Source organism: Sphaeramia orbicularis, chromosome 7 (genome assembly GCF_902148855.1).
Source record: "Sphaeramia orbicularis chromosome 7, fSphaOr1.1, whole genome shotgun sequence".
Taxonomy (NCBI): domain Eukaryota; kingdom Metazoa; phylum Chordata; class Actinopteri; order Kurtiformes; family Apogonidae; genus Sphaeramia; species Sphaeramia orbicularis.
The window spans coordinates 12,276,276-12,292,288 of NC_043963.1; the positions used below are offsets into that span (position 1 = coordinate 12,276,276).

Below are 16,013 nucleotides of genomic sequence, written 5' to 3' on the forward strand. Positions count from 1 at the left end.
GTGTAAAAAAAATTTAAAAAATTAAAAAAAAAAAAAACCCACAATGGAGCTTCTCATTCACCACTTTCTGTTGCTCTGGAGCGACCACAAAACAAAAGTAACAGTCAACAGCAGAGATGGGGGGGAGATTAAGGAGTGTGTGGAGGGAGGCCAGGTGGGCTGCTGCTAAATAAGGTTTTGTTTCCACTGTGAACTCTGGGTTCAGTGCGAGTTAGTGAGTTCACAGCAGGATAAAAATCTAAACAGTGGCAGCTCGCACACTTTTTAGCTGTAACCACAGGTCGAAAGCTTTAACATTTGAAACAGTTTTTGCTGCTTTCTGTTTTTCTGTCTGCTTATATATACAGTGAGAGAGTCAGTCTGAGTAGTACTGTACATTCATGATCTAGAGAAAAGAGTTTGCAGCCCCTTAATGGTGCGCTGTGTTCCATTTCCACAGTAAAATATCTCAAACTGAACAGAGGTCGACCAATTGATTTATGAAGGCCAGTACAGTGAGGATAGCTCAGAGCAGGAAAAAGCCAATACCACCAACTACACAAACTGACTGAAAGAAATAAAAATCAAAATAAATGTACAGCACGGTCAGAGTTTGGACGCACCTTTTACGCTGCCTTCACATGCTATCAGGAAGATGAGCCTTTCTATTAGTGCAGGGGTTCCCAAAGTGGGGTACGCACACCCCCAAGGAAGAAGCCCATAAGTCGTCATGTACAAAATAAATATACAAAATAAATAATGAGAATTAATGTTGAAATATAAAACACTATAAATACATTCATATGATAGTTTTATTGTCAGTAATCTTGTTTGAGCTTTGGTAATATTTTAAGAACATTTCTATTTCATATTATTCAGAATTAGCTTATTTGAGTGTCTAAGTAATTATGTTTTGTTGATGAAAAGTTCATTTGTTAACCCATAGGGACCCAGGTATGACTTTTGTGGCTGTTCCCAAATGAATTTTTCTCTCAATTTAACCTTTCCTAAATGACTTAGCGCCATTTATTATACTATTATCCTCTGAATTTTGCATTTTTTCCAGTGAAAATCATCTATTTTCTTATGTTTAATTGATTGATCAGGGGTGTCAAACTCATTTTAGTTCTGGGGCCACATTCAGCTAAATTTGATCTGAAGTGGGCCGAACCAGTAAAATAATAACATAATAATATATAAATAATGTCAACTCCAAACTTTTCTCTATGTTTTTCAGCGAAAAAAAAAAAAAATTTACATTATGAAAAGGTTTACATCTACAAACTATCCTTTCGAAAGATGTGAATAACATGAACAAACTGAAAAAATAAGTGTAATTTTAACAATATTCAGCCTCAGTTTATCATTTCCACATGTACATTATAACCTACAGATCACAGTGGATCTACAAATACACAAAACATTTAATAACAGGCAGAATATTGTTAAAATTACACTTACTTCTCTTAAGACATTTCAGGTTATTAATATTTGTTCAGGTTATTCACATTTTTTGCGAAATGGTACTTGGTTTTAGTGTAAATATGTGAAAATATTTACATTTACAAAGAGAAAAATTTGGAGTTGTCATTATTTATATGTTATGATAGTATTTTACTGGTTTGACCCACTTGAGATTGAATTGGTCTGAATGTGGAACCTGAACTAAAAGGATTGTTAATATCTTAGTGTAATTTTTGCATTTCACAAATTCATCCCAAGGGCCAGATTGGACCCTCTGGCGGGCCGGATTTGGCCCCCGGGCCGCATGTTTGACACCTGTGATGTAGATGTTCATAAAAGCTCAGAGTAAACTCAAAGGGTTTTGTAACAAAACAGAAAAATCTGAAGAAAAGATGGCTTTTTCAATGAAACATAAACCCATTGTGTCCATCCACTGTCACTGATCCAACTCCATGGGTTTTACTGGTGAGTCAAAGTTGTAGAAGATGACGGAGTTTCCATGGTAACGATGGAGCCTCTGAACATCCAAATGGGTCATATCTGATGACCATGAAAAGATGACAAACTGTAACTCCACCTCAGCTGGTCCCTGTCCATGTGCAGGAGCAGCGGCTCTACTCTGAGCTCCTCCCTGGTGACTGAGCTCCTCACCCTATCCCTAAGGGTGCGTCCAGCCACCCTCCAGAGGAAACTCATCACCATGACCCAAAGCTCATGACCATAGGTGAGAGTAGGAACGTAGACTGACCGGTAAATCAAGAGCTTCACCTTTGGGCTCAGCTCCTTCTTCATCATGGCAGACCGATACAACGACCACACCACTGCAGGCGCTGCACCGATCCACCTGTCAATCTCACGTTCCATCCTTCCCTCACTCGTGAACAAGACCCTAAGATACTTGAACTCCTCCACTTGGGGCAAGGACTCCCCACTGACTTGGGAAAGGGTAAGCCATCTTTTTCCAGTTTGAGAACCATGGCCTCAGATTTGGAGGTGCTGATCCTCATCCCACTTGCTTCACACTCAGCTGCAAACCACCCAAGTGCACGCTGAAGGTCCAGGTTCGATGAGACCAACAGGACAACATCATCCGCAAAAAGCAGAGATGAAATCCTGCGGTCCTCAAACCAGACCCCCTCTGGCCCCTGGCTGCACCTTGAAATTCTATCCATAAAAATTATCAACAGAACCGGTGACAAAGGGCAGCCCTGCCGGAGTCCAACATGCATCTGGAACAGGTCTGACTTGCTGCCGGCAATGAGAACCAGGCTCTGGCTTCAGGGCTTCAGTCATACAGGGACCGGACAGCCCTTAGCAGAGGGCCCAGACCCCATACTCCCGAAGCCCCCCTTACACAAGATACCATGAGGGACATGGTCGAACGCCTTCTCCAAATCCACACAACATATGTGGACTGGTTGGGTGAATTCCCATGAACCCTTGAGCACCCGGTGAAGAGTGTAGAGCTGGTCCAGTGTTCCGAGACTGGGACAAAAACTGCACTGTTCCTCCTGCATCTGAGGTTGACTGCCACCCAGTCCACACTGCACCTATCCCCTATGGTTCCCTCAGTGGGTGGTGAGCCCAGCAGAGGTCAACTGACAGTGGATTTCTGCAGGATAAAATAATAAGGAAGAAAAACGTAATGCTAACCCTTCCACGAAAAAATACAACACTGTTAGAAATCTGATCTTTGATTTATTAGAAACTGAACAAACTGAGTCAACATTACTAATACCTAAATAAGTATATATGATCAGAACACAAAACTAACTGTAAAAAGTGGAGTGTAGTTTCACTTTTAAGCCAGTTATTTTCCCAAGACTTGGTCATTTCAGTTGAGAACATCCTATTTTCCAATAATTACCATCGGAGCCAAGACTAAAACATCTAATCTGAGCCTATATGTCATATGTTTTTAAGGCCAGTGTTATACATCCCACTGACTTTCGGAGAAATCTCTACTCCCTCTATTGCATTACTTCACAACACCATCAAACTATGTTGTTTTGATGGAACGGTTCATCAATCTAAACAACAGAAACAATAGAAAATTGCGTACCATGGCTTTAAGGACAAATAAGTAAAAATGCACTTTAACATAAGAGGATTATTAGAATATACATACGGGTAACTGTCTTATGATGCTAAACTATAATTTTATGCAGAGTATCATGGAAAATGACTAAAATAACACCTTTAAAACGCAGAAATCCCGTAAATGTTGACAGTAAACATAGCATATGTTTCGAGTGCATACATAATTTATAATACCGGCATCAAAAAATATATATCCAGTCTCAAGAAGATAAATATTACATTTACAGGAAGATCCACAGTGAGTTTAACTGTTATCTGCCTTTTGTTGTTTTTATATACAGGGTCATTTTTATATAAGTTCTACAGAAAGATATAAAACACATCTAGATAGACATATGAGATTTGGGCAAATCATGGTTTTGCACGATGAGATACACGTACAGGTAAACAAAACATGGTGTGATTGTTATCACTAGCATCAGTGGCTTGAGTGTTACATAGAGCAGAGTGTAGAAGGGGTGATAACTGTCAACTGTGATATACATACAGTATACGTGCATGGTCTAAATGTGAAAAAGTATAGCAGAAAAAAAAAGTCAGACCAATGTGCCACCCACAAAATGTCTGTCATCCCGCGATGGTGGCCTTCAGTGACCCGCACGCTAACCAGTTCTGGCAAACACCTTCACAGCATCAAAGACAATATCATCACATGCAATTAGCATCTAGCCCCGGCTGCTGCAGCAGTGTTATACTTAACATAGCAGGCGTTACTTAGAGGAAAATAGTTATCCCACCAGTCTACCTGACACAGACGGTGTTTGTGTTTGGGGTGAGAACGTGCACATGTGTATTATTATATTTGTGTGTCTGCGTGTACAATATGTGTATCTGTACTGTATGTGCACACCTCTGTACGCATCGGTGAGGTTTCTCTGGCAGAAAGAGAGGATGCAGAGTGCAAGCCACTTTTAACTGACTGGGGTAAACAGCGATGAGAGAAGATAAAGGGCAAAGTGAATGTCACATTACCCCAGCCCTTTGCCTCTGCTCACCGCAGCATCAGATAACTGCAGCAGGAAAAAAAAAGTCTGGTTTCCTCTAGCATATAATTGGTTATCTTATTGCAATCTACTGCTCTCTTGCCTCTGCACTGAATAAAAAGCAAAAGAAAAAGAAAAAAGTCTGAAGTTTGACTGTTCTGGCAGTGACTAAAATAAATCATTACCAGCGTAGGAAACACATCAATCTATTTTCTTGGTGTCTTCTCCTGCCTCCTTTGTTCACAGAGAGAAAAAAAAAACAATAGGTTCTGGCTGTTAGGGTCTACTTTATGCACCAAAATGTCACGGCTTCTGCACAGAAACATGCATTTAGAACAGGCTGAATTACAGTTTGCTCAAAAGTCAATAATTACAGCACCCTACAGACTGTATGCAGATATTAACACATAGACAGTTTTACACTTTACTAAACAGGGAAGTGAGTCACAATGTAACTAGTGTGCTTTCAATAAAAGATATGAAAATTTTCTTCGGGAAGTAATATTACAATATTTTATTCAAACAGCAGCCAAACTCAGAACAAAGTATGCTTCTGTTATATGTTGGCTAACATTTGTTTGAAGTCTGTACTGTCAAATTCAGAATTAATTTTTCTGTAGATGCCCACGCTGCGTGACAGTTGTATAACAACTACAGAGGCGTATTTCGCACCTTTGCTAGTTTTCACACATATGTTTCTGCAATTAAGAAACATAACTCCTGGCATCCTCTGTAAATTCCTGTAAGTGACCCTGCAAGCAATTACATGCAATATTCACATTGTGTGGTCTAAATTATAAAATAATGACTTGTGTATTTGCACAAGTCAGGAACACTCCATGGGAGTGTGTGCTGTTGGAAGGGGTTGAGTTTAACAGAATATTTCTGTATGTTAGAAGTGTAGGGGTTATGAATCTGCAATACAAATGTCCACAGTTTCCAATCTACCACCACTGTTGAGCTCTCACAGGAAGTCACACAAGTGCTACAAAAACCACATTTGTTTCTAAATGCAACATATGCATTTAACTTTGTCTTTTTTTTTTTTTATCACATTCTGAATTTTCTTTCTCCTACAAACACAACTGTTGTAGAAGTCATGCGTAATTCACTTGCTGTGAATCTAATTTTCACAATAAACTGTTGCATTTTTCATTGTTTTGGGGCAATTTTGGCTTTAAAAACCCCAAAAACCTCAGAATTTCTTGACATTCTCTTTGACGTCATGTACACAGTTTGCACACCTTTGCTGAATCTGAAGCTGCAGAAGTGCAAATCAGAACACACAAATGTTCTTAAATGAGGCTCATTATGGTATTAATATCATATCACCACTAACTCTGTGACATATGTGCATTAGTACTTTTTTCAAAGTCAGGTCAAGGTTTGTATTATGTAAAAAATTTGACTTTACATCTGTTTCATCCCGGGATTCATGTGAATATTTGTAGTTGCAGGTGCCTGGTATTACATTTTATTTTTGTTTACTTAAGCTGAATTAATATGTTGACTGCTCCTTAGCATCGCCCGTTATTTACTTAGTTTTAGTTCTCTTTAATCCTTTAATTATGTGACGAAACCTGTTTTTCTGTTTGTCAGTAGTATTGCATCAAACAACTACCGATTTCTGTGACACTTAGGACAATATGGAGGGTTTCCATTAAATTTGAAGCAGATCCATAAAAAGGATGAAGGTTGGATTTCTTTGCTTTATTTAGCATTATTGAGTGCTCAGCAGTAAGAGGTAAATAAACAAGAACTGTAAGTGTAGGAACGTGTCCCTGTATCAGCAGCTTCTCGGTTAGAACAAGCTACCTACCGAGTTTCAAATCAATCTGAAGTGAAACCGCAGAGAAAATTGATTGTAAAATGTAACGGAGACCAGTAAAAGGATGGACAACTGGACAAACCTTCTTATATAGAGAAGTGTGGATGGATGGATGTAAAACAGAAAAATCTAAAAATATGTCATGATTTGTGTTTTAAAGAGGTTTAAAAGTGAACAGTTGGTCTCTGAGTCTCATTTTAGCTTCTAGTCTACTTTCATAAAAAAACAAAACAAAAACAAAAAGCAAAATGGAATGGAACGATGGATTTGAGGAGTCACTACACCACTACTGTACACGATGAGCTTCTCTGGGCCCAGGTCGGTGCCCTGAGGTACTCCCTATCAAATCAACTGACTGGCTCGAACAGAGCTTGACTGTTGGTCTCTGAATCCCATTTTAGCTTCTAGTCTCCTTTCATTACAAAAAAAAAGAAAAAAAAAAAAAAAAAAAAAAGGAATGGAATGGAATGGAATGATGGATTTGGGGAGTCACTACACCACTACTGTACACGATGAGCTTCTAAAATGTTCTCTGGGCCCAGGTCGGTGCCCTGAGGTACTCCGTATCAAATCAACTGACTGGCTCGAACAGAGCTTGACCGTTGGTCTCCGAATCCCATTTTAGCTTCTAGTCTCCTTTCATTACAAAAAAAAAAAAAGGAATGGAATGGAATGGAATGATGGATTTGGGGAGTCACTACACCACTACTGTACACGATGAGCTTCTAAAATGTTCTCTGGGCCCAGGTCGGTGCCCTGAGGTACTCCCTATCAAATCAACTGACTGGCTCAAACAGAGCTTGGCCACTGTATCTCACCACAGCAGTGGGCAGTCTTTTCCTAGCTGGACTGATGCCTGGAGGGGGGGCAGTGTGGAGCCTAACCCCTCGTTCACCCACACTGTACCGGGCCTGTGGTTAGAGAGAGAGAGACAGACAGCAGGGAGAGAAAGAAGAGACAGAGAAGACAAAAGTGGGGAAGGAAGCGAGATGGCGGGGCTTTAGTTTGCAAGATACAAGCAGGGCATTTGTAAAGAAACATGTCAAGGGTTCCCCCCACCTCCCTCGTGAACCTTTACCTCCTTCTACCCTTTTTCCTCCATCTCTGCCTGCTCCCCCCCAACCCCTCAACCTACCCCCCCCATGCCCAGCGCACGCGTGCAGGGGGAGGAGTAATGACATGAGACTTACACAGTGACTCTACCCAGCACTGTGCTGCAGGAAGAATGGAGGTTAATGAGCTGACATCCCCTCCACCCCGAACACGCCTCCTCCCTATGCCCACCTCCCTACTCCCCTATACACTCTGACAAGCACACACACACACAACCCAACCCCCCCACCCTCCACCAAGACGAGGGGCTTGATGCTGGCACTGAGCCAAAGATCCTGAGACTAAAGGAGTATCATGTCATGAGTGGATTTACACCGTCTCCATGCACAGATCATAAAGCTCACGGCAATGCTTAGGAATGCACAACAATGAGGGGCTGCTTCTAATGTGAGCTACTTTATAAAGCTGGAATGTCATCAAATGCACCTCACGAGGATATTATAGGAAACGACAAATAGCAAATTAACAAAATATACGGGCGAAAGAAGGTTTTTGTTCACTGCAATACAATAAAGACAAAGCTTTACAAAACAACTGAAACTGTCCTGTGTGTGCACGATATTGGAAAAAAACTGACAGCAATTTTTTTTTTTTTAACCATGTGATATATATTGCGGTACGAAAAAGCTGGAATGTCATCAAATGCACCTTATGAGGATATTATAGAAAACGACAAATAGCAAATGAACAAAATATACAGGTGAAAGATTTTTGTTCACTGCAATACAATAAAGACAAGGCTTTACAAAACAACTGAAACTGTCCTGTGTGTGCACTATATTGGAAAAAAACTGACATTGTGATGTTATTTTTTTAACCCTGCGATATATATTGCAGTATGAAAAACTACTCAGGAGGATATAACAGCTGTTTGGTGCTGATGTAATTGGTCAAACAAATGAGTTGTGTTTCGTCTCGTTCAGAACACGTGTTTCAGTATCATCCTTCTTGTAGCCGAAAGAATTCCAGATAACTGACGTTGCTTTTCTTTTTGGCACCAAGTCTTCGTTTTTGGTGATTTTCTCATGTTAGTTGCTCATTATCTCTGCTAAGGAGGTTATGTTTTTGCCGGTGTTGGTTTGTTTGTCTGTCTGTCTGCCGTGTGCAAGATAACTCAAAAAGTTATGGACAGATTTGGATGAAAATTTCAGGAAATGGTGATACTGGCACAAGGAACAAAAGATTAAATTTTGGTGATGATGGGGGGGGGGGGGGGGGGGCACTGATCTGCCTTGGTGGAGGTCTGCGCTCTCCGAGTGCTTTTCTAGTTTTTCAGTGTTGTTATCCGCGACTCACTCCATGTGCAGGGGGCATGGTCTGCTTCAGCAAAATAATTAAGAACAATTGTGATTAAAAACCCTTCGTATGTGGGATGCTGTTTACGTTATGGTTAAAGAAAGAGTGCAACATAATTGTCTATGACTATCCTGATCACCTATCTGTTTATATCTGTAAATTATATTCTTTTTCATCTATATATGTACGTGTATTTGTTTTTATTACTGTTTTTGGTATTTTGAGATCCAGGTTGGGTTGGTATGGGGGTTGCCATTGGTTCTTATAATTTTGTGTGTCACAAAATCTTATATCATAAAATGTGAATTTCTTTCTTTTTTTGTATTGTACTTCTGGAGATGCACAATGAAAATACATTTTTTAAAAAAGTGATTAAAAAAAGAACGATTGCGATTGGTGGATTGCTGTGTGCACTATTTGTCAGGTACCCAGGTTGAAATTCGATGAGAACATGTTGAGTTCATTTGCCTTCTACATGTGACTATTACGCACACGTACATTGCGATGACGATGCTCAAACGATATATTGTGCAGCTCTAGTGTATGAGTAAATATCTTCAGTTTCCATTTTTTATATTTATTCCATAATAGCCCATTTTCCATTTGTTTTAGCTGCAATTGTTTTATGCTAGTCCATGCCTTACATCATTATGACAAAAGAGAAGAACCAGAACACCATTTGGGGATTTCCTCAAATATTAAACAGGACGGTGTCTGACCTACCAAATATGAAATATTACAAAAACAGATTCCAACAAAATTTTTTTAAAAAAGCCCAAAAAAAAAAAAACAGAATGAATGTACACAGAAATCATATTTTAACTTTGACATGCACAGTTTACGATCACATTACCTCACATTGGAAATTAGCCAAAAATCCTTATTACAGAAAAGCAAACATAATGGATTTCCGAAAATTGACTGAGGGTGGCATCAGAAATAGGAAACTGTTTGTACCTACATTAAAAAGGTTGGTGTTCCGCATGAATAATTTTAGACCGGGCTAGAATTCACCCATTAACTAATTTCAGTGTCATCCTTTCATATATTCAAACACATACAGATCACGTTAAGCATGCAGAGTACCAGTGTGGATGCAGAATTTTACAGTGTTACATTATGAATAATTAAAACGTTAATGCTGCTGAGATAGAATTTCAGTCTGTTTATGGTGCCTCTGTAGAATCTGTTCAAAGTGTTCAGTTAGTCCACTTTAACCTGCAGGAGTTTGTGTAATATGTTTCACTGCTGCTAAGCAAATAAAGCCACAATGATATTAGTAAAGTTACAGTAACTCAGAGAGTGGATGTGTAATAATAATGTAATTATGTAATATTTTTTGGCCAAAGCATCTGTGTTAAATACAATATCAGGGGTCTTTTATGCTATTATGAGTATTGTAAAGAAAAAAGAATAGTAATCAATATCATAATGAAACTGGGTGTGGCAAATTATGATATAGTATAGGACACAAAACGTTCTTTTTAAATCACTGTGCCTTGAAATGCATAAATACTGTACACTGACTGTTAATATATTTAGTATTGTGCAGATTTTTTTTTTTAATTTAAGTTTTGTTTATAGTATTGTACAGCAAGTTTTTTAAAGTATATACTAACCTTGATGTTAATGTTACTAACCCGCCTGTTTTGTCTTTTTGTTGTATGTAAGATGCAGAATATTTGAATTTCCAGCAGAATTAAAAAAGTATCTATCTATCGATCGATCGATCGATCTATCTATCTATCTATCTATCTATCTATCTATCTATCTATCTATCTATCTATCTATCTATCTATCTATCTATCTATCTATCTATCTATCTATCTATCTATCTATCTATCTATCTATCTATCTATCTATCTATCTATCTATCTATCTATCTATCTATCTATCTATCTATCTATCTATCTATCTACTTCATGAATGAGCAGATTTGTTTTGTGCCTGTCCGTCCCCCCCAAAATTTGACATTAAGCATTATACGTGTCAGAAATTCATTAATGAATCTTTCAGCTAATTTGAAACTGGATAATTGCTGAATGGAGTAATAAACAACTGAAGAAATAGAGCTATATAACCGAACACCAAACTCAGTAAATGATCTGTAAATGTTATCCTTTAAGCTATTATTCCTCTTTTAAAGTGAGTAGTTTCAACTCTTTTTGCAATTCGTCACCATCAAAGTCAAATTCTGCAGATATTTGTAGTGTCATAAAACATCTGATCAGTGCCAATTAAAGGGGTCATATTTATCTAAACCCACTTTTATTAGTCTTTGGTTCATTTCTTTGTATATTTGGACCCTAATAGTTCATACAGTTTGAATTTGAACCCTCCAGGTGCTGCAAAGCTATCTTTATATTTATTCTGGCAAAAATGGAGTGGATTTCTACATCCTGTTTTAATTCCTGCTTAATTTGTTAAGTCTATAACTAGTTATGTCACAACATTTGCACATATAAGGTCAAGACTTCTGACGAACATTTCTCAGAGTACACCATAATTGTTGTAGTAAAAACTGAAAATATGTCCAAACTTCGAGCTGATTACCTAAAATGTTCAGCAGTTGGTTGTATTAATGAGCATGAGTGGCTAAATGGGACAGAAAGCACGATCAACAGCCTGGAGGGGGTGGGGTGTGATGTGGCTCATTTGCATTTAAAGGGCCAAAACGACATTTTTGGTGTCATTACTCAGAAATAGGGTTGAAGATGGACCTGTGGAGTTGAATTAATGAAGAATTCAGACCCAAGCAGAGCATTTACAGTTTAAGTAGACCACAGGGAAATGATTTAAAACGCACAATTCCATTTAAAATAAGAGAAACATCACTCCATTAACTGGTTTTATTCATCTCTAGTTCATTGCAACACCTTGAGAAACCTGTTAAAGCAGTTGTACCCACAAGTAGAGACGGTGGAGTGCGAATCCACCAAAAGGTCGTCATATTATCTTCTGGCCGGATCGCCCACACCTTTATTTGTGTAACTACTGTCATAGCAACCATGGAAGAAAATGCTGTAGGAATAATCTGATGGACTGAATGATAAACTGACAGATGGCTCCATTGACACATCTCTAACACGAGTAAAAAACCATCAGTATCTTATAAAACCCTACAAACTACACCTAGCTGTTAACTTGGTAAGGGACAAACAGGTTTTTATACCCGGACCACAGACCACGGACTAAACACATGACTATTATAAATACATACAGTGCTGCGAATAACTGATAAGACCCTGAGACGCTCCCCCTATTTCTTGGTTGTCACGTGGCGTCATGTGGGTGTATAAATGTTAAATAAAAACCTCAGTGGCCTTTAAGTTGCATCACCGGAAAACCAACATATAAAGGTGTCAGTTTGGAACAGATAAGAGTGAGAGCACGCAATGAAAAAGAAATGGAGAGGGACTGAGCTTTAGAAATGCTTATGTATGCTTTTAGCCGGTAAAAACTGAACTTAAAATCCATTTGCATGAATGTTTCCGAGGTTAAACATATGCGGGTGCGCTCGAAACCGACAGAACCATTAACCATTTAAACCGTTTATGCTATGGTCGATGGACGCGTATTATATATATATATATATATATATATATATATATATTTTTTTTTTTTTTAATGAAATGTCAGTGTTAAATATCCAGCTGAAATAGCAGATGCAGATTTAATTATCTCGAACAAAATGAGCGAAAAAGAACGACGGTAAAATAACATCCTTTATAAAATACAAGAACATTACGGAAAGCTGAAATAGAATTGATAATGGCGAAGCGAAACACTTTCTCTGAGCTCGAAAACAATGGAAGATGGATGGTTAGTCATTAGGGCCCATTGTGAATCTTTCGGGTGAGTAATTTGTGGGAAGGCTTGTGCATTTTTAATATTCTTAAACTGAAGAGCCCTAAGAACACAAACTCCATAAAATAATAACAGGCATTTCACCTTAGCACTATTTGAGCCTCTCAATTATTTACCACTAATGAATCGCCTTGAGCAATATTCTTCCTAAGTACAATATCAACCATCCCAGAGAGCCTGAATCAGCTCGCTCAAATACTTAAATACATTTACTCAATTATGCTCACTGTCCTTAATAAGAAAGAGACAAGGACTACAAGCTTTCCCCTCTTCCCTTTGTTACACATGCTCAGATTCAGCCTTGATATTTCTAAAAAAGAAAAAAAAAATCTCATACGCTCAACTGCTTTTTTTCCCTTTAACTCCAGATAACGATTAATTTATAAAAACCCTTGCGCTGAAAAAGCAATAATGAGGTTCTTGACTTTTTCAATCCTTGCATCTGTGGGTGTGGGAGGATATAATAAAAAGGATATTTGCGGCTGTTGTGGCGTCTAGTCTCGGTGCCGTAACAGCACTTGCGGGCCAGTTGCCAGGCATCCAACTGGCTTTGCACTTTACAGCCACATGCCACCGCCGCTGATGAGGCTTCAGGTAAAAGGTGTGAAAGAAACGCCACGACAGGTTACCAACAGAGGACGAGAATGAGTAAGAAACATATGGACCTCCAATAATAACACCGGTGTTGTATAACTGACACAAACAGAGCCCATGCAATGCCTCAGCCTCCTATAGATAACTCTCAAAAGAGTCTCTGCTGCTGGGAACTGCAGAATAACCTTCAGTATATAAACTCATCACCTAAGTGAATGTAAATAGATTCTACCATCTGTTAGCTCTATCTATAGGGGACATCTTTTTACCGGAGAAAATGTGTGCATCTGTGGCGTGTGTGTGTGTGTTTTAATGTTGATGTCGGAGGCTGATTATCCCCTGAAAGCGAAAAACAAAGCAAATGTTGAATTTATCAGGTGAAAAAAGTCATATGAGTGGAAATTTTTTAGCTTGTTATTATTAAGACATACTATTAGCGTACTGTGGTTCAGCCCAATTCAATTCAAAGTGGGTTGGACTAGTAAAATAACAGCGTAATAGCCTAAAATAATAACAACAACTAATTTTTCTCTTTTTGTTAGAGCAGTGTTTTTCAACCTTGGGGTTGGGACACCATGTGGGGTCGCCTGGAATTCAAATGGGGTCGCCTGAAATTTTTAGTAATTGATAAAAAACCCAAAAAAAAACCTTACAAATAAAAAATATATGGTGAGTTGACAGAGACAATCCCAATACATAAAAGACATGACAAACTGAAGCTGAAACTGAAGTACTGTGATGCTGTTTATCTGTCAAATGTTCATTGTGGTCGGTTTCAGATGCTGCAGCACTTTCATAATTCATAGTTTGAGTTCTTGTTTGTTCAGTATTAATTGTCAGTCTTGTAAATTCAAGCTGGACTGACTGTACATATCCTGACCAAGGAAAATCAAATTCTCCCTTTGTGCAGTAATCTACACCTGGCTTTTCTGCCTCCATCCATAATAATATACATTATATAGACTAAATGTTGTGTAAAATTAACGTTTATTTGCAGCATAGTTTGGCAAACTATTGCATGATCAAAAACAAATTAATTTTAGCAAAAAAAAAAAAGTTTCCGTTTTGAATGTCTGTTTTGTTTTTTGTTTTTTTTTTTCCCGTTTACTTAGATTCTAAGTTAGAATGCGCAAAATTTCACAGGTCTGTAACAGCCAAACTACTGGCTGAATTCATCTATACACTAAATTTGGTGTACAGATTGCCACTGACCCAGAATAGATGTGGTTAGATTTTAGGAAAAGTTGGTCAAAGTTCACAGTTTTTATGAAGTTTTTAAATATTTTTTTCTTCTCCCATTTACTTATAATGGGTGAAATTTCAAATGTCTTTAAAAACATCAATTTTGTTGCAATTTATGTCAAACTTGGCACTAATATAGAGGTAATTGATATACTAACATCAGCACATATATAGACATGATGACATCAGCTGGATCAATCGTCACTTTGGCTTTTCTCATGTGGATGTGGATTAGGGCTGAACGATATGGACAAAATTTCATATCTCGACATTCATGCCAGATATCTCGATATGATACAATATGACTACGGGTTCGGTGAAAACCAAGCATTTTTCAGAACAATACTAACATCATAATACAAAAGAATGTCGAAAGTGCAGCTTTATTTATAAGAACTCACTGCCAGTCATCAACATTAACATAAAGTACAAATAAATTAAATTTGTTGTGACTTCCAGAGCTGTACATGCAGGGCGAGCACGGGGGAAATCTATATCGTTTATATCGTTGCTTTTTCGATATTAATATCTTGAATGTTCATATAATAATAATAATAATACATTTTATTTATAGGCGCCTTTCAGGACACTCAAGGTCACCGTACAAAGTTGTTAAAAATAAATAAAACACATATCTCGATATTGATACGATAACGATATATCTTACCTAATGTGGATTTCGTAAGCTCACAATACAGATTCAGTTAGTTATAGTTTTTTCTTTTAATTATAATTTTTTATTTATTTCAGTGAGCAAAAATGTTTTTTTAATTCTAGTTTTTGTCATTTTGTTAGTTTTCATTAACGATAATAACCTTGGATGGGACAAAGCTGGATAAGGACTTTGCAGTATGTAAGGCCTGTCCCACAAAAACGCGATACACAGGCGCCACGATAAACACACACACTTGAGAGACATGAGATGTGGTGATTTCTGAATGAGTTTAAAATAGAGTAAATGTTAACAGTTCTGTTCTATTATGGTTCTTTTGCACTAAAATAGTGTAATTGTTTTTGCACTATTGCTATTTGTACTCTTAATTATGCAGCAAAATATAAAATATGAAATTTTTTCTGTTTGTTTTTTGTTTCACCCCTATAAACACACAGCTATATCGTAGGTTATTAAGAGCAATATATCTATAATCGCAGTATTGTCATATCGAGATATTATCGTGATTGCGAGCCATGTATCGAGTATCGTATCATGAGGTACCCTGAGATTCCCAGCCCTAATGTATACTGCATATCTGCTGTGACAAAATCTACTTACTATTATTGCCCCTCATGAATAAACTTGAAATCTTTATTGACTACGTGCTGTAATGCAGTTTTTTGACTGTATATCCACAAAAAAGCCGACTCCTTTCACCCTGTCAGTACACCTCTGACTCTCTGTTTTTTATTTCGCTGCGTCAGGGAACAGGATACAGTAGATTTAATGCAACTTGTTGTTCCTGAGTGAAAAAAAAAAACAAACCAAAACAATAAATGCCTGCCTGGATATTTACATCTGGAACTCTGGAACACATATCACAGTAGGGGTG

General features: G+C 37.9%; 1 protein-coding gene across 2 annotated transcripts in view; it reads right to left on the reverse strand.

Annotated features, from left to right (window-relative positions):
• LOC115423061 (thymocyte selection-associated high mobility group box protein TOX-like) overlaps positions 1-16,013 on the reverse strand; it is a 239,226-nt gene that overhangs the window by 160,202 nt on the left and 63,011 nt on the right. The window contains exon 3 of one of the 2 annotated variants that reach the window (XM_030139766.1): positions 7,173-7,265. The exons of the other annotated variant lie outside the window; for it this stretch is intronic. Within the exon in view, the coding sequence (XP_029995626.1) occupies positions 7,173-7,265 (93 nt within the window). The remainder of the gene's footprint in view (positions 1-7,172; positions 7,266-16,013) is intronic. 2 annotated transcript variants of the gene reach the window in all.